The following is a 20,943-nucleotide window of genomic DNA, read 5'->3' on the forward strand; positions in this document are numbered from 1 at the left end:
GGGCCCAGAGGTCTCCAGCCCCGGGAGATAAGAGGGGGGTTTGTTCACACCCAGGGACTCCTCTCTCCTGTCACCACTGTACTCCAGCTGGGGGTCAATCCCTCACCTCTGGAGCAACACTGAGACCCGCATCGAGGACCAGGAAGTCCCTGGTCAATACCCACAAGTCTGAGGTCCACCCCCACCCAGTCGTCCCCCCCCACCCCCACCAGCCCAGCAGTCTTACTTCTTCACTTTAGGGTATTTCATCTCCGCAAGGGCATTTGTGGCTTCCGTCTGCTTTTCCTTGAGGTGCTGGGGCCACATGTTGTCCACCCAGTCCACCAGGTCCACCTGAAAGCCAGTCCATTGTAAGCACCCCCAGGGGTCTGGACCTGCACACAGTCCAGAAAGAGCTACCCTTCTGCCCGAGGAGTCCCCGGGGTGCCTTCAGCTAGGTGGCCTCACCCACGCCACCCTTCCAGGTACTGGATTCAACTCTGCCTTTACATTTCCCCCACCATACCCTAAGGGACTAGCCTCAGCCAGGACCACCCGGCCACTCCATCTCAAGAAGCAAGCAGCTGAGGGCGGGGGGCCTCACGGGAAGCAGGTGGGTGGCAGACAAGGATGGAAAGGGGCCACGAAGGCCTTGGCATACCACAGTGGGGCGCTTGACGAGGTGCTCCAGCTTCGTGTGGCTGAACTCGAGGCTGATGACGTTGTACAGTTTGTCCCGCTGTGCCTCTGGTGTCTCGTAGTAACGCACAAACTGGGACATGCTCATCTCGGTACCCTTCTGGGTGTTCACGTCCATCACATCCACCAATCGGCGACTCCCTGGGGACAGAAGGGACACACGGTTCACTGGGACCAGCTTACAACTCCAGATCCCACGAGGAAGCACCGCCCGCGCCCCCCACATCTAACATCTGCTTCTGCTACACAGCTCCCCACTCTCCTCACCTCTGCTCCCAAGTCTGGCCTGTCTTATGTCAGTTTGATACAAGCTACAGTCATCAGAGAGAGCCTCGATTGAGAACACACCTCCGTAAGAAGCAGGTCAAGTCTATAGAGTAGTGGTTCTCAACCTCCCCAATGCTGCGACCCTCATGTTGTGGTGACCCCCAACCACAGAACCATTTTCATTGCTTTTTATAACTTTAATTTTGTTACTGTTATAAGTTTTTGGTTTTTTGTTTGTTTGTTTTGTGTTTCTCTGTGTAGCTTTGGTGCCTGTCCTGGATCTCGCTCTGTAGACCAGGCTGGCCTCGAACTCACAGAGCTCCACCTGGCTCTGCCACCCAGCCTATTATGGGTCTTAATGTAAATATCTGTGTTTTACGATTGGCTTAAAGGACCCGTATGAAAGGGTCATTTGATCCCAAAAGGGTTGTGATCACATAGGTTCAAAACCACTGCTATAGAGCAATTTCCTAATTAATGATGGTCATGGGAGAGGGCCATGCCCACTGTGGGCAGGGCCACCCCTGGGCTGATGATCCTGGGCTCTATAATAAAGTAAAATGAAGCCGGGCGGTGGTGGCGCACGCCTTTAATCCCAGCACTCAGGAGGCAGAGGCAGGAGGATCTCTGTGAGTTCGAGGCCAGCCTGGTCTACAGAGTTCCAGGACAGCCAGGACTGTTTCACAGAGAAACCCTGCCTTGAAAAAAACAAAACAAAACAAACAAGCAAACTGAAAAATCCATGGGGATCAAGCCAGTAAGCAGCACTCCACACCGTGGTTCATGACGACCACCTTTAACTCCAGTTCCACAGAATCTGACGCCCACTTCTGGCCTCCACAGGCACATGGTACACATACATGTATGCAGGCAATACACTAGTACACAGAAACACATGCAAATTAATTTTTTTTTTTTTTTTCCGAGACAGGGTTTCTCTGTGTAGCTTTGTGCCTTTCCTGGGACTCAATTTGTAGACCAGGCTGGCCTCGAACTCACAGAGATCCACCTGCCTCTGCCTCCCGAGTGCTGGGATTACAGGCGTGCACCACCACCACCCGGCTACAAACTAATTTTTAAAATAAAAACAATGGTTTCTAAAATAAAGTCTCACTGGGGGCTAAGGAGATGATGACTCAATTTGCATGAAAGCGTGAGTTCCATCCCCAGAACGCACCTAAAAAAGCCATGTGTGATGGTGTGCCCTTGTTATCCCCACTGCAGGGGAGGCAGAAACCAATGGGGCGCTCTGGCCAGTCAGCTTAGCCTACACTCACTGAGCTTCACGTGAGTGAGAAGCTCTGCCTTATAAAAACAAGGTAGATGACTCCTTAAGAAAGATACCCACAGTTGTCTATTGGCCTCTAAAGATAGGCTGGCGCGCACACACACACACACACACACACACACAAAGACATTCACACAAGGTCTCATTTCTGGAACTAGAAATCTGGCTCAATTGGTACCATCCTCGCCTAATACACACAAAGTGCCAATTGGAGGCTCAAGTATCGCATCAACCAGGGAGGTGGTACACACCAGCAATGCCAACACTCGGGAGGCTGAGTGAGGCAGGAGGATCAGCATGAGTTCAAGGCCAGCATGTCTTACACAGAGAGTTCTAGGCAAGTCGAGACCATAATACGGGACCCTGTCTAAAAAAAAAAAAAAAAAAAAAAAAAAAAAATCTAAGAAGAAAAAAAAAGTCTCATTCAAGTTGGCAGATAACTTGGTTTCTTTGAACCTCGGCCTTGAACTTGTCAGACCGACGTGCCGATGGGGAAGAGAAATCACACGATTCCTTAAGTAACTGGCACAGAGTCCAGAACACTGATGCTCCGTTAACCCCAGCACCGACCGTGACTGCTGAAGCCGATACTGTTCTCCTGTCTTTCTTCCCCACTGTTCCATGGGTGCAGGCACCTCACTGTTCTCTAACAGGAATCTGGAGAAAGGGGCCCGGTACACGCATGAGCTAGGGACACCATGCCACCTCTCAATGGTGGCGCAATGAAAAGAGCACGTGCCTCCTGGTGAGGACAGTCCAGCCTTCCATCACGGCCTCTCACAGCATCCCCGAGGAAAAGCTCTGAACAGAGACAGAAACCCTCCAGGTTGGGCCCAGGTCCTTCCGACAAGCAAACCTTCAGCCTGCCTTTGCCCATCTGTGAAATGGGAAGAGGGGTGTCTCTGGAACTTCAGCCCTGGAGGAGGAAATGACTGAACCTTGAAGAGGGAGAACACAGACGCAATGTAGCCTGCCAAGTTCTTGGTGATTTATTAAGGAGGCTAGCAGCTCCGGCGTGTCATACTCCAAACGAACAGGACTGCGGTAGAAAACCCACCATCTGGTCTGAAAGGACCCTAACTCCTCACTATCTCTGGTGAGGAATACATGGTGCATGGAGACTTAGAAACACTCAACAACCACCGAAGTTGAATCCCTTTATTCGCTGCAACCCCCAAGGTTACAGCTCCATTCACCTAGGGCTGGCACACGGCCACCTCGGGGCCAGCCGCTGATCCAGCCCACAGCCTGCTTTTCTGTTTGGTTTGGGTTTTTAAGCCAGTGACTCCTGTAGTTCAGGCTGGTCTCAACAATGCAGCCCAGAAGGAACGTGAACTCTTGATCTTCCTGCTTCTGTCTCCCAAATGCTGAGATCACAAGCATGGAGGATACGCCAAGCTTTTTTTTCCCCCCAAAGACAGATCTCCCTACACGGCCCAGAAGGATCTTGAACTTCAGACCCTCCTGCCCGGCTCTCCCGACTTCTGGGACTACACAGCCATACCACCATGTGTGATTCTGCTGCTTTCTTGGTCTTTGTTTATTCCTTTTTAAAAACAGGATCTTGCTATCTATAGCCCTGCCTGGCCCCAGAACTTGATACGTAGACGAGGTTGGCCTCAAAACTCAGGACGAGGCCAAGCGGTGGTGGCACACGGCCTTAATCCCAGAACTCAGGAGGTAGGTAGGGGCAGTCAGATTTCTCTGAGTTTGAGGCCAGCCTGGTCTACAGAGCGAGTTCCAGGACATCCAGGGCTACACAGAGAAACCCTGTCTCAAAAACAAAACAAAACAAAACAAAACAAAAATAACAAATGCTGTGATTAAAAGAGTGCATAGCCATATTCAGCTCCTTTATCATTATTATTTTTTAATCCTTGATTTATTTTATTTCTTGAGACAGGGTCTCACCTTGTGACTGACTGGCCTTCAGCTCACAGGGATCCACCTGCCTCTGCCTTCTGGCTGAGACTTGATTTTTATTCCTCTAATTTAAAAGCTTCACATTTATCTCGCGTTCTGACTCGGCATGTGCCTTCAACACCTTCATACCGATTTTTCTGCTCCTTCATAATGAAAGCACACTCCATCCCGTCACAGATACTAGCACACATGTTCTGTGGCCTGGACAACTTCCTAAGAACTTCAGGTCTCCTGGCAAGAAGTGCTCCAAGTCTGCCTTCACACACAACAACACGCAGACTTCAATGTTTTCCTGACCTTCTCGGTCTAAGAGTAAACAAGCCTATTCCCGGGGTTTGGGACAACCTAGTTCTCTTTGTATTGCAGGAAGCCCCACAATGATTGCATGTCTAAGGCCAGACCATTTCTGAGCGCCTCTAAGCACTGTCCCCAGAAGAGCATTTTTGACATTCTTCAATGCAGTGGTAGACAGGAAAGAGTATTTCACAATTGTGACAAGGACTGAAATTTGAATTCCTGAGTCCACACAGAAGTCTGTTTGGCACCGACCAGCAGGCAACTGGGTCTGTATCACTCACAAGCTACAGCAACAGAGCTGAGCGCCTGCAACAGACACAAAGTGCGTCGCTCACAAAGCCTTGAATATTTGCTCTCTGGTTCTTTCCAAGAAGTCCGTCGACCCTTGCACCAAACAGCTCTTGATGAACCTGAACGCTGATTCAAGTTAACAGCTCATCATTTTCAATGCCTCATGCCCAGCTCCGGGTAGAGAACTGCCCTGTAACAGGCCAATGGCTAGTATTGGTGAAATGCCTCCCAGGAAATAGAAGCTGTTATAAAAATAACTCCTCAAGCACACAGAAGAGCTCAGGTGTTCTTATCTCTTGGATTCAAGGTCCGGTTTTCGCAGCAACCCTGAAGGAAAGTTGAACCGACTGCTTTACAAATGAGGAAAGCGCGGCCACACATGGAGCGATGACTGGTGTCCCCTGGAACATGCTCTTTCTACCAATTACCATCGCTGCCGCTGGCCGAGCTCGTCAGCACAGGCACACCCCCTCCACGGCCATTTTCATGGCCACTGCTCTGTGAGACAGAACTCCCATTGCGCTCAGTGGACGCGGGAGAGACTGGACGCTTGGACAACTTAACTTGCCCGAGCATGCCCAGTCAGTACAGAGCTGAGATTTGAAGCTAATTTGATGCAACACCAGGTCTCGGGCTCTGCAAATGCTGCCTACTTTCATCGCATGGCAAGGTTGAAAAAGATTACCCTTGCCTTCCATGACTCCCGTTTCCAGTGGCCAGTTGCAGCCCTCAAGACACCAGGGAAGCAGATCCAAGCTAAAGCCGCTGTGTGTCTGCTGCATTGGGAAGATGTACATCCACCAGGGGGCATCCCTGGTCTTTGCTGAAGATTCAGGCCACACTCAAGCTGGTTTCTTAACAGACCAAGGGCCTAGACCAAGTGGCCTTCCGTTAAGTTTTCTCAGAGTTCCACTTGAGCAAGAAACCGCAGTTGGCACCCACAAATCCTCTCCCCCGCTTCAGACAGCCTCCCATTCTGTTCACCTCTCCAACCCTAACTTCACTCAGGATCCAGTTGGTGGGTATTTTTGCTGGGCAGCAGGAGAAGGGAGACAAAGTATCACCATTACAGCCCCCGAGGCACTGTCAGGCCAAGCTGAGGCACTGAATGTGAACGCTGTACAGACAATACTGTAGACAAAACAGCTTGTAGATGTCTCCTCCCACCACCTGGGTCCCAGGAACAGGAAGTCAGGTCACTGGCTTGGCAGCCACGGTTTAACCATGAGCCCCCAAGTCTCACCTGGGCTCTCTAACTCTGTGAACAAGAGGAAGGTTGAGTCCTTAACTTCTTCCCATCCCGTGGGTCATGAGACACCTCGGAATGCACCCAGGACCCCTCTGGGCACCTGGGATGGTACCAGGAGCCTTGGATAAGGTTAGGGTCACATCAACCCGATAAACCCAACTGCAGAGCCCAGGGAAAGACAGTAAGAAGTCGACTTTAACTTTTTTCCTTTACTAAAGAACTCTTTCTTCAGCTGGGCAGTGGTGGCGCACGCCTGTAATCCCAGCACTCGGGAGGCAGAGGCAGGCGGATCTCTGTGAGTTCAAGGCCAGCCTGGGCTACAAAGCGAGTTCCAGGAAACGCACAAAGCTACACAGAGAAACCCTGTCTCGAAAAACCAAAAAAAAAAAAAAAAAGAAAAGAACTCTTTCTTCAACGAGGACATGAATTAGATCCACAAATTAAAAACAAGCAGCCCAGGTTTGCGTAGGACAAGGAAGACAGTCAGAATTCAAACCAAATTCTTGGGATTTCTCTTCGAAAACCATTGAGTGAGGTCCTTTGTGTAGGAACCTCTCTTAGGACTGACATACTCCATCCACTCAGCCTTCGTTACTAAGCTAATTTTCCATCAGCGTGACTAAGGGAAGTTGGAGTAGAGGGGTAAAGGGACCATTGGGGACAGGAGAGTCTGTCAGTCAGCCTGAGCTGTCTGTACCCCTGTAATCCCCACATGCAGGAGGATGAAGAGTTTGAGGCCAACATGTGCTACATAGTGAGACCATGTCTCAAAAAGAAAAAAAAAAAAAAGCAATTATCTCTTTTCCCAGGTTCACACTCAGATCTGCCACATTAGCAAAAGAGCTGGGTCTCTGAGGACGAGTCCCAGCGCTAGAAAGGACAGTACCCCAAAGAGACAGAAAAGATGGTTCAGCCACAAGTCAGTACCCAAGGACGTTAGATCCACGTTAATAGAACTGATCTCAGGCAGTAGATTACCAATACCAACGCTCTCCTTCCTCTGCCCTCCCTCTGGGTCTCATTGGCTCTCCGGGCTCACAGACTTCACATGAATCCAACAGATTGCCGCTGCAGAAATAAGTCTGTAGCCCTGTGGCCCCTGATCTGAAGGCTCTATCAGTCAACTCCAAGAGTCATGGGCTCGCAGCCAGGAGGAGGCTACCCAAAGTCACCTTGATGCTAACAGGAAGCACATACAAGCAATGACCCCAAACTCCCTGTGAGCTTTAGAAGGGATGCAGATACGTTCCACATCACAGCTCTGAAACCCCATTAATCACCAGGAGGCTTCAGAGCTGGTTTTTCTACTGCTCCTAGAATTACCTACTCATCCATCTCACATGGGTAACACTTATCAGATGGGACAGTAAGTGCGGGTTTGTACCCTCCTCTGCTCCACAGTTTCCAGCAGTGAGACCTTAGGTATGTTTCTGAGCCTCTCTGGGTCTCGGATTCCTCAGCTGTAAAAGGGGAACACTAGGAGCACCCCTCCTGTCCTGACAGAATTATCAAAAGCACATGGTAAGCCCAGTAGTGGGGGGCTCCCAGGACTCTGTTCCAAACTGAAGAGTGTAGGAAAAGAGACTTTGGTCATTCAGACCAAGTAGACACTGTACCACTCAAGACAAGTCTCCCCAGATCTAGATATTTATGAAGATGGATGCAAAGGCCCAAATATCTTCTGGACACTCATCTTGACACCTCTCCAGGACTGTTGCCATGCCTCAAAATTCTGACCTTCGGCCGGGCGTCGGTGGTGCATGCCTTTCATCCCAGCACTGGGGAGGTAGAGCTAGGCAGATCTGTGAGTTCGAGGCCAGCCTGGTCTATAGAGCGAGCTCCAGGACAGGCACCAAAACGAGACAGAGAAACCTTGTCTCGAAAAACAAACAAACAAATTCTGCCCTTCATGGACAGCAGGCATAAGACCTAAATCCAAGGCAGGCCAGACGGCTTGATGGGTAAAGAACTTGTTGCCAAACTATAGAATCTTGAGTTTGATCCTTGGAACGCACATCGAGATTGAGAAAAAGAACTGACTCCAGGAAATTGTCACCTGACCTCCATACACCCAGACACATATACAAACAAAATAAAATTTAAAGTATTTTTTAAAAAAGGAGAAACAAAAAAAAAAACACACAAATTTAGGCAGACTAACCAACAACCCTGATCTAAATGTTACCAGGCAAGGAAATCAGAGAAGTTACCCAAGCCAGCAACAAGGAAGCCTTCAGGATGACGGAGGCTGGACCAGCCACGACACTTGTACAGAGGTTATGAACACAGACCGTATGACAGCAACCTCAGCACTCAGAGCCTGGGCAGGAGGACCACCACAAAGGCAGGGCTATCCTGGGCTATGAGACCCTGTCTCAACAGGCAAAAGAACCAAACAAACAAAAAGCAGAAACAAACCAACAAAAAACCCTCTGTGTTCACACAGATAGGCACAATCTTGGTCCTTCTACTCACTGTTTTTTTGATCAGGGACAAATAACTCTGAACCCCAGATTTTTTTGTTTTGTTTTGTTTTGTTATGCTCGGGTTTACAGAGTAGGTAAGCACTCTTACCACTGAGGTATAACCAGCCCTGAACCTCAGTTTTGACTTCTATAAAGTGGGCATGAGGAAAGGTATCGCTCAGTGCTTGCCCAGCAAGTTTGAGGCACTGGGTTCACTTCCCAAAACCAGGACAAAGAAAAGCTAGGCGAGATCCTCGGCTCATAATATTTCTCTATCAGTGGTAGATGATAAGGCTATTAATGTCAGTCTCCAACTTACGGTGACTAGACATGACTTTTCGGCTTTGTGACAGTGTAAAAGAAAAACACATTCAGAAAAAAAAAACAAAAAAACATACTTTGAATTCTGAGTTTTGATCTGTTCCCAGGCAATCCAATACTTTTAGAAGGCAGCACCAGCCAGCCAAGGCTCCCACTCAGCCCTGTGATCACGATGCTGAAGGGCTGGTACCCTACAGTGTGCCGTTGCTAGGCAGTGACGTTCAGGAGCACAGATACTGTAAACGCATTATAGACTCTTGTTTTCCTCTTACAATGCTTTTATGACCCCATCACGCGTGAAGAAGCACTGTGCTTATTATTTAAGGAGCTACCCCTAAAGGCCAGCGATTCATGCTGGGAAGAAACAGTAGGAGGGTATGTGTAGTTTCTCTGGAATCTGACTTTGATTATGGATTTAACTTCATAGTAAATCTGTGAGATGGGTGAAAGTACCAGGCAAGGAATACGATACTACAACTCTTCTTGGGGTCGTGATTCTGAGTGCTCCTGCCTTCGTGCCCTGGCCGCCCTGCATGTCTACCCTTCGGGACAGCTGGGACCCTCCACAGCTGCTTGTCCTTCCTTGACGTCTGTCTTGAGCTCAGATTTAACGGAGCTGGAACCAAACAAAACCTACACCACACCCGAGTCACTTTCCCTCTGGGATCCAACAAAAGCCTCGTCTTCCACACGCCGAAATTTAAGCCCACATCTGAAGCAGATGGCCACAGACCATCTGAGCGACTCCACGGGCAGAGAGCCAGGCCTCAGACCTCATTTGTGAACTGGGAAAGCAGGACTACAGGGAGGCTCAGAACCTTTTCCCAGATTAAACCTGGAAAGAGACGGTGCTGGCAGTGGTAAAGCCTTTGCCTGGTACTCAGAATGATCGTGAGTTCCATCCCCAGCATATCGGGTACTAAAAGAATTAAACAAACAAATAACAAAAGCCTACACCAAAAAATTTTCTTAATACATTCATTAATGTGTGTGTATGCACACACGTGTGTCCGCACCAAGTAGGTCCTAAGGATTGAACCTGTTCATCAGGCTTGGCAGTAAGTGCCTTTACCCATCTACCAAAGTCTACAATTTTAAACAAAGCTTTGAAAGATCTGAACCAAGCATGGTGCATAAGTTGACAATTCCAGCCATCAAGAGACTCAAGGCAAGAGGGCTGAGAGTTCGAGGCCAGCCTGGGATGTATAGTAAAACTTGTATCAAAAAAGGGAAGAGGTTGGGCTAGAGAGATGGCTCAGCCATTAAAGGCGAGGTTCACAGCCAGAAATATAAAAAAAAGAAAGAAGTTGGGGCAGTGGCGCACACCTTTAATCCCAGCACTGAAGCAGAGGCAGGCAGGTCTCTGTGAGTTCGAGGCCAGCCTGATCTACATAGAGAGTTCCAAAACGGGCAGTCAGGGCTACGTAGAGAACCTATTTTAAAAAAGCTAAAGTAAAGGAGAGGTTGGATGGACGGCTCATTGGTGAAGAGCACTGTCTACTCTTCCAGAGGATCCAGGTTAGATTCCTAGCACCAGAAGGAGGCTAACAACCCTCTGCACCTCCAGTTCTGGAGATCTGATGCCCTCTTCTGACCTCCTTGGGCACTGAAAACACCTGGCACACAAATATACACACAAGCAAAATACCTATATACCTAAAATTTTTTTAAAAATTAAAAAAAGAGGGTGGCAGAGGTAGGCAGAGCGGTGGTAGAGATGCAGTCATAATAAAGACCAGAAACTGAACTTTTACCCGCTGAGAAGTTAGTGAAAAGATGGAGATTAAGAGCTTGGGCAAGCCCAGTGCCACTTTGAGATCTTTGGCAGCAATTAACCATGCAACTCACACATGATTGAGCCGGTATGATAATGAGTATTCAGAGACGGGTAATGTCTGGGGGGGGCACTCACCAACCTAAGACAGAGCACCTGTGTGGCCTGGGCAGGCATCTCCATGACTGGTAAGGTGACCTGCTCATGTCCCCACAAAACCCAAGTCAGAAGCTCATTTTTTTTTAAAGATTTATTTATTTATTATGTATACAGCATGTATGTCTGCAGGCCAGAAGAGGGCACCAGATCTCATTACAGATGGTTGTGAGCCACCATGTGGTTGCTGGGAATTGAACTCAGGACCTCTGGAAGAACAGTTAGTGCTCTTAACCGCTGAGCCATCTCTCCAGCCCCAGAAACTCATTTTTTAATAAAAGGGAGACCTGCAGGTCCCTGGCCCCATTTTGAGTAACTGTTGCCTTGCTTGTGGACCTTGACCTTGATATCCTCCCTATGCTAATTCCCTGCCAGGTTCCACCCTCCTGAATACTTAAGGGAAGTTCCTTGTCTGTGTATCATGAATAATGGGCGTTAACAGCTTAGATGCAAGATTGTAAACCATCAGTAGTGAACTTCTGTCCTCCGGGGTCCTCCCATTGTGCTGTAAGCCTGTATTTAAGACCTCCTACCCGCTTCAAGAAATGACATTCGACATTTAAAATTATATATATATATATATATATATATATATATATATATATATATATATATATATATATATATATATAATTGAATGAATACTGCAAATGTAATCTATGAATACCACAAATGTGATTAATATCATGAGTGTAATTTAAAAAAATAAAATAAAAAAAAAAAATAAAAAGCTTGGAACAGGGCCTGGAGAGATGGCTCAGAGGTTAAGTAAGAGCACTGACTGTTCTTCCAGAGGCCCTGAGTTCAATTCCCAGCAACCACATGGTGGCTCACAACCATCTGTAATGAGATCTGGTGCCCTCTCCTGGCCTGCAGGCAAATATGCTATATATATAACAAATAAATAAATTTTATTAAAAAAAAAAAAAGCTTTAATCCCAGCACCCAGGGAAGGAGCCATCTCTGTGGAACGCGACCAGAACGGATCCGAACATTCTGCCTGAGGCCAACCCAGGGCCCAGCTGCCGATCTTGTGAAACCCAACAACTTGGAAGTGTTGGTGAGATTGCCCTACTGAACAACCTGGTCCACTGAGATCCATTCAGGAGAGGATTCAGAATCCTACAGTCTCCAGTCTGAGGAAACAAGATCAGCTGAGGAGTTGACGAATGAGCAAAACGTGACCTGAGAACACAGGAGGAAGCACTACCTAGCCACAGAACCAGATCACCAGAATCATAAGCCTACCCTACACCAACTGGGAACAGGTAAGCCCCCATCTCCGGACTGGCAGATTAAATCTCTAGCCCCTAGGCCCTACCCATTGGAGTCCCAGGGACCAGACAGCTACTTGTCCCTGCTCCCCAACCAAAAAAAACCCAACCCCTATGAACCTAAAAACCACTGGAGCCATAAGCACACCCTGCACCAACTGGGAACAACTAACTGCTCCTGAGACAGAACCCACTAACACTGATTGGACTAAGCTGCTCCTGGAGACACAGAGCCCAAGAGCAACAATTTAACCAAGGACTCCTAGTGGACCAAGACTATCAATTGGAACAAGAGAGACACCTCCAGACACAGACACCGCCTGCACCGAGCGGAGGAAGAGATGAGTAGATGCCAGTGCAAAAATACAGGTAACAACATAAAGACCTATATGACACCATCAGAACCTAGTGATTCTACACCTGCAAGACCTGAACATACCAAGGCAAAAGAAGCAGAAGAAATCAATCCTAAAAATGACTTTAAGAAGATGATAGAGGCCCTTAAAGAGGAAATTAAAAAACTCCCTTAAAGAGGAAAAATTTTAAAAAGAAAAAACAAAAGGAAGGAGACTAGACATAACATGTTTTTGATCCCAGCACTCGGGACAGAGACAGGCATATTCTGTGGGTTCTATCCAGCCTGGTCTACAGAGTGAGTTCCAGGACAGCCAGGGCTACACAGAGAAATCATGTCTCAAAAGAACAAGACAAAACCAAACCAAAACAAAAAAAAAAAAAAGGAAAAAGAAAAAAAAGAGGAAGGAGGATCAGAAGCTCAAAATCATCTTCTGCTACACAATGAGCTCAAGGCTAGCCTGGGCTACATGAGACTATCTCCAGTAAGTTAATTGTTTCATTTTAAAGTAAGTAAAAGGTGCGGCTGAGGAGATGGCCAGGTGGGTACAGTGTTAGACGCACAGGTGTAAAGACCAGCGTTCCAACTCTACCCATGGAAAAGCCAGGGGAGGGCTGAGGGACTGTCCACCCTGCTTGAAGGTGGGAACATGAGGGTCCGGAAGCAGGTCCAGTCAGTTGGTGAGCTCCAGGTTCAGTGAGAGAACAAGGATCTGAAAGAAAATGGACAGCCAGTGAAGGTAAAGGCTGGCTGCCGAGTCCGATGACCTGAGTCTGATCATCCGGGTTCAGGCACAAAGTTGAAAGAGAGAAAGGTTCAAAGTTGTCTCTTGGTCTCCGCATTTGTGCCAAGGCCCACATTCCTACACACACAATAACAAATGTCATTTTTAAGGAATTAAAAATGACAAATAAATTGCAAATTTACGGAGAAAAACACACAACATCGACCTCCGACCTTTGTACCCTCATGGAAGTCTGTACCTGTGCACATATGTACACATACGTGCACATATATACATACACAAACACACGAAGAGTTCTAAGGATAAGTCAGCCACCTCAGATGCCCAAGTTAAAGAATTTATAGACTTTTGGGGGCTGGAGAGATGGCTTAGGGGTTAAGAGCGCTGACTCTTCTTCCAGAGGACCCGAGTTCAATTCCCAGCACCCACATGGCAGCTCACACCTGTCTGTAACTCCAGTTTCAGGGCACCTCGACACCCATGGCAAAAACACAAATGCACATAAAAATAAAAATATATTAAAAAAAAAAAAAAAAGAATTTATAGACTTTCCTCTAAATTCGGCCCATCGAGAGCAGAGCCCACATCCCCAGTATCGCTAAAACCACTTGGCACAGGCAACACAGAATACAATAAAGACGGGAGACACTAATGAACAGAGAAGCCTGGAGCCAGATGAAGAGCCAGAACCCGGCTCTACCGTCCACCAGAGATGTCGCCGTTTCCTCTGAGCCTCGGGCTTCCCCACCCGGCATACTGAACAACTCATTCACAGAATTACGGGCGGAGAACAGAATGAACTCAAACTGTAAACAGTCAGTAAGAGACAAGGGGATGTCACTATAATTAGGTCAGTGAATACCAAGTGAAATAATTCTCCTGAAGCTTGTTGTTTTTTGGTTTGGTTTGGTTTAGTTTTTTAAGGGGCCAAAGAGCATCTGTTGTCTCCAATATTCCTTTAGAGAAAAAGCTAATACAGACACAAGCAAGCTCCTTAACCATAAAAACCCCGTCCCTCCAAGACCCAGTCCCTTTCCTAAGAAAGTACCTGGGGTTAGAGGTGTGGGGGGGGGGGCGCAGAAACAGGGGGATCTCTTTGAGTTCGAGGCCTTTCTGATCTAAAGACCCCACCAATCAATCTTCAGAATTCTCTCTTCCCAGCCCCCTTAGCCCCTGAATTCCCAAATACTAGATGTAAAAATAGCCCCCAGTGTTTTAAAATGAAGTGCCCAGGACAAAGACCCTAGGCCAGATAACACCCTAGGTTATGGTGGTGTGGTGTGGTGGGAAAACCAGCCTTCTCCAAATGCATCCCTCGGTCAACCAGCAAGGGCCCAGTGTCTCTAGGACTCAAAGCAGTTAGAAAAGAAAGCATCAACACACTCTTGAGAACAATTATAGATTCCAATGATCAGATTCAACCAATCTCAAACTGAAAACATATCCCCAGCACACACATGATGGCTCAGACCATCTGTAACTCCACTTCTAGAAGATCAGACGCCCTCTTCTGGCCCCAGCAGGTACCAAGCATACATGTGGCGCACAGACATACATGCAGGCAAATACTCACCACAGAAAATAAGATTACCAAGTGAGCTTGCCACCCCCCCAGCTGAGGACCGAACCCAGCGCTCTACCACTGAGCTAAATCCCCAACCCCAAGGACATTCATCTTTCCTATTTCCTTATGAAATATTCAGATTGCTTCTTTCTTTCTTTTTTGTTTGTTTGGTTTTGGTTTTTCGAGCCAGGGTTTCTCTGTGTAGCTTTGCGCTTTTCTTGGAACTCTGTAGACCAGGCTGGCCTCGAACTCACAGAGATCCTCCTGCCTCTGCCTCCTGAGTGCTGGAATTAAAGGCGTGCGCCATCACGGCCGGCTCTGAGCTTTTTAAAATGAACCATCGGGCTGGTGGGATGGCCCAATGCATGGGAGCATTAACTGCCAAGCACACCAACCTGGGTTCAATCCCTAGGGTCCACATGGCTCAGGAAGGCGCCAACTCCTTCCTCTAAGATGTCTTCTGACTCCACATGTGTCCTGTGGCAGCAAGCACCCATACAAACGCACACACCAAAAAATAAACAAATGATAAAAAATAAAATAAACTTGTAGACAGACACTTGTGAGGCTTGGCCCTACAACAGCAATGGATGGAGGTGATGGAAACATGTTAGAAGGTTTTAAGGGTTGGAGCCAGGCAAAACAATGCACATTCGTAATCCCAGCACCCAGAAGTAGCGGCAGGAAGATAGAGAGTTCGAAGCTGGCCCTGACTACATATGGAGGCGGAAGCTAGCTTTGATTATGTGAAACCCTGTAGAGCTGAGTGGGAGGGCCTAGTTAATTCTCCTGGGATCTTGGCTAGTTCTTGGAGAGGACATTTCCGATGGCCTTGGCCCGGTCCCACCCAGCACACCACCTCCTTGTATGGCAGGGCAGTGATTTGTACCCATATGTTCTCAAGCTATTGCGATGTGCCATGAGGTGGTACAGCTGCGGACCGTCACTGGAGTGGAACCAAATGTCACCAACGGCATTCCATCGTGTTCTTCCAAGAGAGGCTGGTTTACTTATGTCATTCAGCAAGGAAAAGCTGATAGGAGATTCCAGCCAATTCCACAAGACCAGAAAATAAACTGAAAGGCACCAAGATGGGAAGAAATACCATAGATATTCCGAGATGTGCGTGCGGTTCACACCTATAGTGGTAGCATTCAGGAGGCTGGGGCAGGAGGCTGCCACAAGTTCAACGCCAGCCTGGGCTACAGGGTGAAACTCTATCTCAAAAAGAAACAATAATGAAATTACTATTAGTAGAAGATAATACAACTGGCTAATTTAAAATAGCAATCTAATATATAATATTTATATATATATATATATATATATATATATATATATATATATATATATATCAGGGACCAAGGAGGTGGCTCAGTGAATAAGAACACTTACTCTCTAAATGCAAGGTCCTGAATTCAAATCCCAAGCACCCCTGTAAAAAGCCAGCTAGATCAGCATAGACATGTAACCTCCCCACTGACGGGCAGATCCTAAAGCTACCTACTGATCCAGGCTGGAGAAAATGGGAAGCTGCTCGCTCAGGAGAGAATCTGCCTTAAGATAACAAGAAAGAGACTGACAGAGCACCTGCTATCATGCTCTGGCCTCCAAATACTCAGTCATGGGTACTCATATCCACATGTGTGTGTGCAGCGCGCACACACACACACACACACACACACACACACACACACACACACACACACAGCCAATTACCTAGGAATAGGTCTAGTAAGAAATGTAGGCTGTGGTGATTAATCTTCTCTTTTTATTGCGATGATTAATCTCACTGTCAATTCGATTGGATTGAGAAACATTTAGGAGGTGAGTAAAGTGTTCCCCTGGGTATGCCTGCAGGAACATTCCAGACTCCCTGGATCCTGAGGGCTCCGAGGACTGAACGAGTTAATCCACTCATCATCGGAACGGACTACTTCGGCGTGGGAGACCTGAGCAAGGCGGGGCCTGACTGAAGACGTGGGTAACTGGAGCCCAATCCTGGGAACCGCACGTGGCGTGGCCCCTCCCATTACAGTCACGCGCTGCTTCCAATCGCCCATGCGGTGAAGAAGCCCCGCCCCCCCCATCTCACCCCCACCCATTTTCTACAACACACCAGTCCATTCGGCCGTGGACTGAATCCCCCGATACTGTGAACCGGACTAAGTCTGTCGCCCTGGAGTTGTGTCCACAGATACTTTGGTCACAGCTACAGAAACGTAATTAACGACAAATGCCGTACATTGCTATGTAATGTTCACTGAGTAGAAAATTCAATGTTAGAAAAAGCCAGTTTTCTCTATTTTTTTTTTTTTTGTTTAAAAAACTTTCAGACGTATTTAATTTTATGTTGTATCTTGCCTGCGTGTATGTATGTATGTACACCCTACATGTGTGCCTGACACCCAGGGAGATAAAGGCAAAGGCATCAGATTTGTGAACCAGAGTTGTGAATGGTTGTGAGCTATCATGTGGATGCTAGGAACCAAACCCAGGTCCTCTGCAAGAGCAACAAGCACGATTAACTACCGAGCCATCTCTCCAGCCCCCAACTTTTCTTTACAATAACAGTGTTTATTTTTGTCTAGCTTTATTTGCCTGTTTGTTTATTTATTTATTTTCAGGCAGGATCTCAAAATGTAGCCTTGGCTGGCCCTGAACTCACTCCGTAAACCAGAGAGGTGTCAAACTTACAGTGATCTGCCTACCTCTGCCTCCCAAGTTCTAAGACTAAAGACATGACCACTACTCCCTGAATATGACTTCTTCTTTTTTTTTTTTAAGTTAGCCTAGGCTGATCTGGAATTTCCAATCCTCCTACCTCGGTCTCCTGTCATGCTAGGGTTAGAGAATGTGCATCACTACATGCAACCTCAGCTTATGCCAAAACATTAACATGATTCTAAATGTCATATAGAGAGCCAGGTATGTGCAGTTCAATGATGAGGCGTTTGCCAAGCATGAGGCGGCCCTGGGTTGATCCTCAGGTGCAAAATAAATAAAATTAATATGGAACCGCCAAGGGTGATAAGCCAAAGCAATCTTGAAAAAGAACAAAGGAGCCGGGTGTGATGACGCACTTCTGAAATCTCAGCACTTATGCTGAGGCAGGAGGATCGAGCACCAAGAACTCAAAAGCCAGACCCACAAACAGGCTGGTAAGCAAGATGACGCAAAGCGAAAAGCAGCTGGCTACGGAGCCTGATGCCCTGAGTCCGTCCGTCTCCAGGACCCACATAGGGGGAGGAGAGAACTGATTCCAGCAAGTTTGTCTTGCCATGCACATACTCCTGTGGTCATTCTCAAGCCCAAGCACACAGGATAAATAAGTAACAAGTGTACACAAAATAGTTAACAGGACAAAAAAAAGTGGAAAGTCTGTTGCACAACAAGTCCTATTACAAAGTTGCCAACAGTGTGCCCTTTAAGCTTCGGGTAAGACTGGCCAAAGGAACAGATTCCTGTGCCTAGAAACGGAGCGGAGCCCAGCAAGTAAGCACGGGGACCTGAGGCCGGTGCTGTGGAGAGAGGCTACCTTTCAGCCACATGTTTTTGTCTCTGTTTTTGTTTTTAAAAGATCTTGACCCCTATTCTTTTACCAAACACAAAAATCAATTCCAGATGAAGTCGAGGTGTAAACGTGAAAGTCAATGAGAAGATTTTTCAGGGGGAAAAAAAAAAGGTATGAGCATCTTCATGACCTTAGAGAAGGTAAAAAAAAAAAAACTCTCAAATATGATGCAAGAGGAGCTGATATACAAAGAAAGCTACATAGTGTCTGTAAAACAAATAACTGTAGGGCTCTGTGGCAGTGCCCGGGGTCCCAGCTCCTTGGGAGGTGACAGAGGATCGCTTGAGCCTAGAATCTGCAGACAGCCTTGGCAATACAAGACCCGAAGCTCCCATCTCAAACAAAACAAAATAAAACCAACTGTACTCAGACAGAGTTTTTCTGTGTAGCTGTCCTGAAACTCACTCTGTAGACCAGGCTGGCCTCGAACTCAGAGATCTGCTGTCTCTGCCTCCCGAGTGCTGGGATTAAAGGTGTGCACCACCACACCAGGCTATACTTTTTTTTTATTAAGATTTATTTATTTAGTATACAGAAGAGGATGTCAGATCTCATTATAGATGGTTGTGAACCACCATGTGGTTGCTGGGAATTGAACTCAGGACCTCTGGAAGAACAGTCGGTGCTCTTAACCTCTGAGCCATCTCTCCAGCCTTTTTTTTTTTTTTTTTTTTTTTTTTTTAAAAAAAAGACAGAGTCTCACTACATAACCCTGGATGATCTAGAACTCACTATGTAGATCAGGCTGACCTAAAACTCACAGAGAACCACCTGCCTACACCTTTTGAGTGCTGGGATTTTTTTTTTTCAAGACAGGGTTTCTCTGTGTAGCTTTGCACCTCTCCTGGAACTAACTCGGCAGCCCAGGCTGGCCTCGAACTCACAGAGATTCACCTGCCTCTGCCTCCCAAGTGCTGGGATTAAAGGCGTGTGCCACCACTGCCCGGTGAGTGCTGGGATTTTAAAAGCATGCGCCACCACACCTAGCTAAAACATCATTTTAACTACGTAAAAGACAATACAGTCTGGGCTCCATGGTACCTGCCTCGTAACCTCAGCTGTGAGAGGCTGGAACAGGAGCATCATGAAGTTGAGGCCAGCATAGACTAGATGAGACCCTGTCTCGACAAAATAATAATACAAGCGAGGGAAATTTTAAAACTTGTGCAGGGCACAGAAACACATGTCTGCAATTAGGAGACTAAGGCGGTGGAATGCCAGGTTCAGGGCCTTGCATACCCGTGGCAGCATGGCTGAAATGAGCATGAAAACCCTGGCTATGGAAGAGGCACCATCTAAAACCAAGACAACGGCACTGACCAAAACAGAACCGACACACAGCCGCGTGCCCAACCATCTCCAAACGCTAGGACTGGAGGCATGCATCATTCATTGCACGTGGCTTACGCATATAGCCTTTAACCTAGCAGCTACCAGACTGCCTGTCAATCAGTATCATAAACAAATCAACTGCAAAGTATTCGCTCAATGGAAACCTATACAGCCGTGAACTAAATCTATGACCACACATGACAAATATTATGAACTGCCTAAGTACAAGAGGCCATCTAGTATGATTCCATGGACATGCAGTAAGAAGAGAGGCAGGACACAGCTGTGCCATCAAAATAACAGCAGCAAAGAGAGTCTGGATGGGAACATAAGAGAGAATTTGGGGTGCTGCTCTCCATGATGTGCATGGCTGTTTAAAATCGGTCAGCGCTATTAGCATATGTATACTTCAATTTAAAAAAAAAAGTATAGCCGGGCGTGGTGGCGCACGCCTTTAATCCCAGCACTTGGGAGGCAGAGGCAGGCGGATCTCTGTGAGTTCGAGGCCAGCCTGGACTACCAAGTGAGCTCCAGGAAAGGCGCAAATCTACGCAGAGAAACCCTGTCTCGAAAAAAAAAAAACCAAAAAAAAAAAAAAAAAAAAAAAAAAAGTATAGTACAGAAATGGAAACTTTCCACTTTTTATCGCCACTGCAGACCATCGCACGGGCTTCTCTAGTCCCCGCGACTTGGGGAAGCTAAGAGAGGAGGGATGCTCGAGCGAGCCCAAGAGTTCAAGACCAGCCCGGAAAACATACTGAGATCCATTTCTATAAATAAAAGACAGGGCTCAAATGAGGAACAGATGGCCAGGAGACAAAAGCTTGATTTTAAAACAGTAGAGGAGTCTCCAGCCAGAGCTGTAGCCTGGACAGCTGGTCATGCCTCCCCCCACCACCACCACCTTTTTTTCTTTCCTTTCTCTCTCTCTCTTTTTTTTTTTGGGGGGGGGGCATGGTGTGTGTGTGTGTGTGTGTGTGTGTGTGTGTGTGTGTGTGTGTAATGTATGTGGAGGCCACAAGCTGACATCACATATCCGCCTCAGTTACTCTGTACCATACCCAGAGAGGTGGGGTCCCTCAATTGCACCCAGAGTTCACCGATTTGTTCAGTTTCGCCCCCCCAGCTTATCCCAGAGATCCTGAACACTCCCCAGTACTGGGGTTACAGTCAGGTCCCACACCTGCTCAGCACAGACGGACGTGGGTGCTGGGGACCCAACCTCAGGCCCTCACGTTTTTATAGCAGACGCTTTACTCACTGAGCTGACCCCCCACCCCCCACCCCCTCCCGAACTTGGTCGGTCCACCAGCCCAGCTCGGCCTCCTAGCAGAAGGCCTGAGTTCATGTTAGGAACACGTCTCCGACTCTGAGAAACCCTGGAGAATGG

At 47.4% G+C, this 20,943-nt stretch overlaps 1 protein-coding gene across 11 annotated transcripts in view; it reads right to left on the reverse strand.

The window, feature by feature from the left end:
- Kdm2b (lysine demethylase 2B) overlaps positions 1-20,943 on the reverse strand; it is a 152,129-nt gene that overhangs the window by 97,128 nt on the left and 34,058 nt on the right. For all 11 annotated transcript variants that reach the window (XM_076560010.1, XM_076560008.1, XM_076560009.1 and 8 more), the window contains 2 exons: positions 641-819; positions 227-333 (listed from right to left, as the gene is read on the reverse strand). In XM_076560010.1, the coding sequence (XP_076416125.1) occupies positions 227-333; positions 641-819 (286 nt within the window). The remainder of the gene's footprint in view (positions 1-226; positions 334-640; positions 820-20,943) is intronic.

Source organism: Peromyscus maniculatus, chromosome 23 (assembly GCF_049852395.1).
Source record: "Peromyscus maniculatus bairdii isolate BWxNUB_F1_BW_parent chromosome 23, HU_Pman_BW_mat_3.1, whole genome shotgun sequence".
Classification (NCBI taxonomy): Eukaryota; Metazoa; Chordata; class Mammalia; order Rodentia; family Cricetidae; genus Peromyscus; species Peromyscus maniculatus.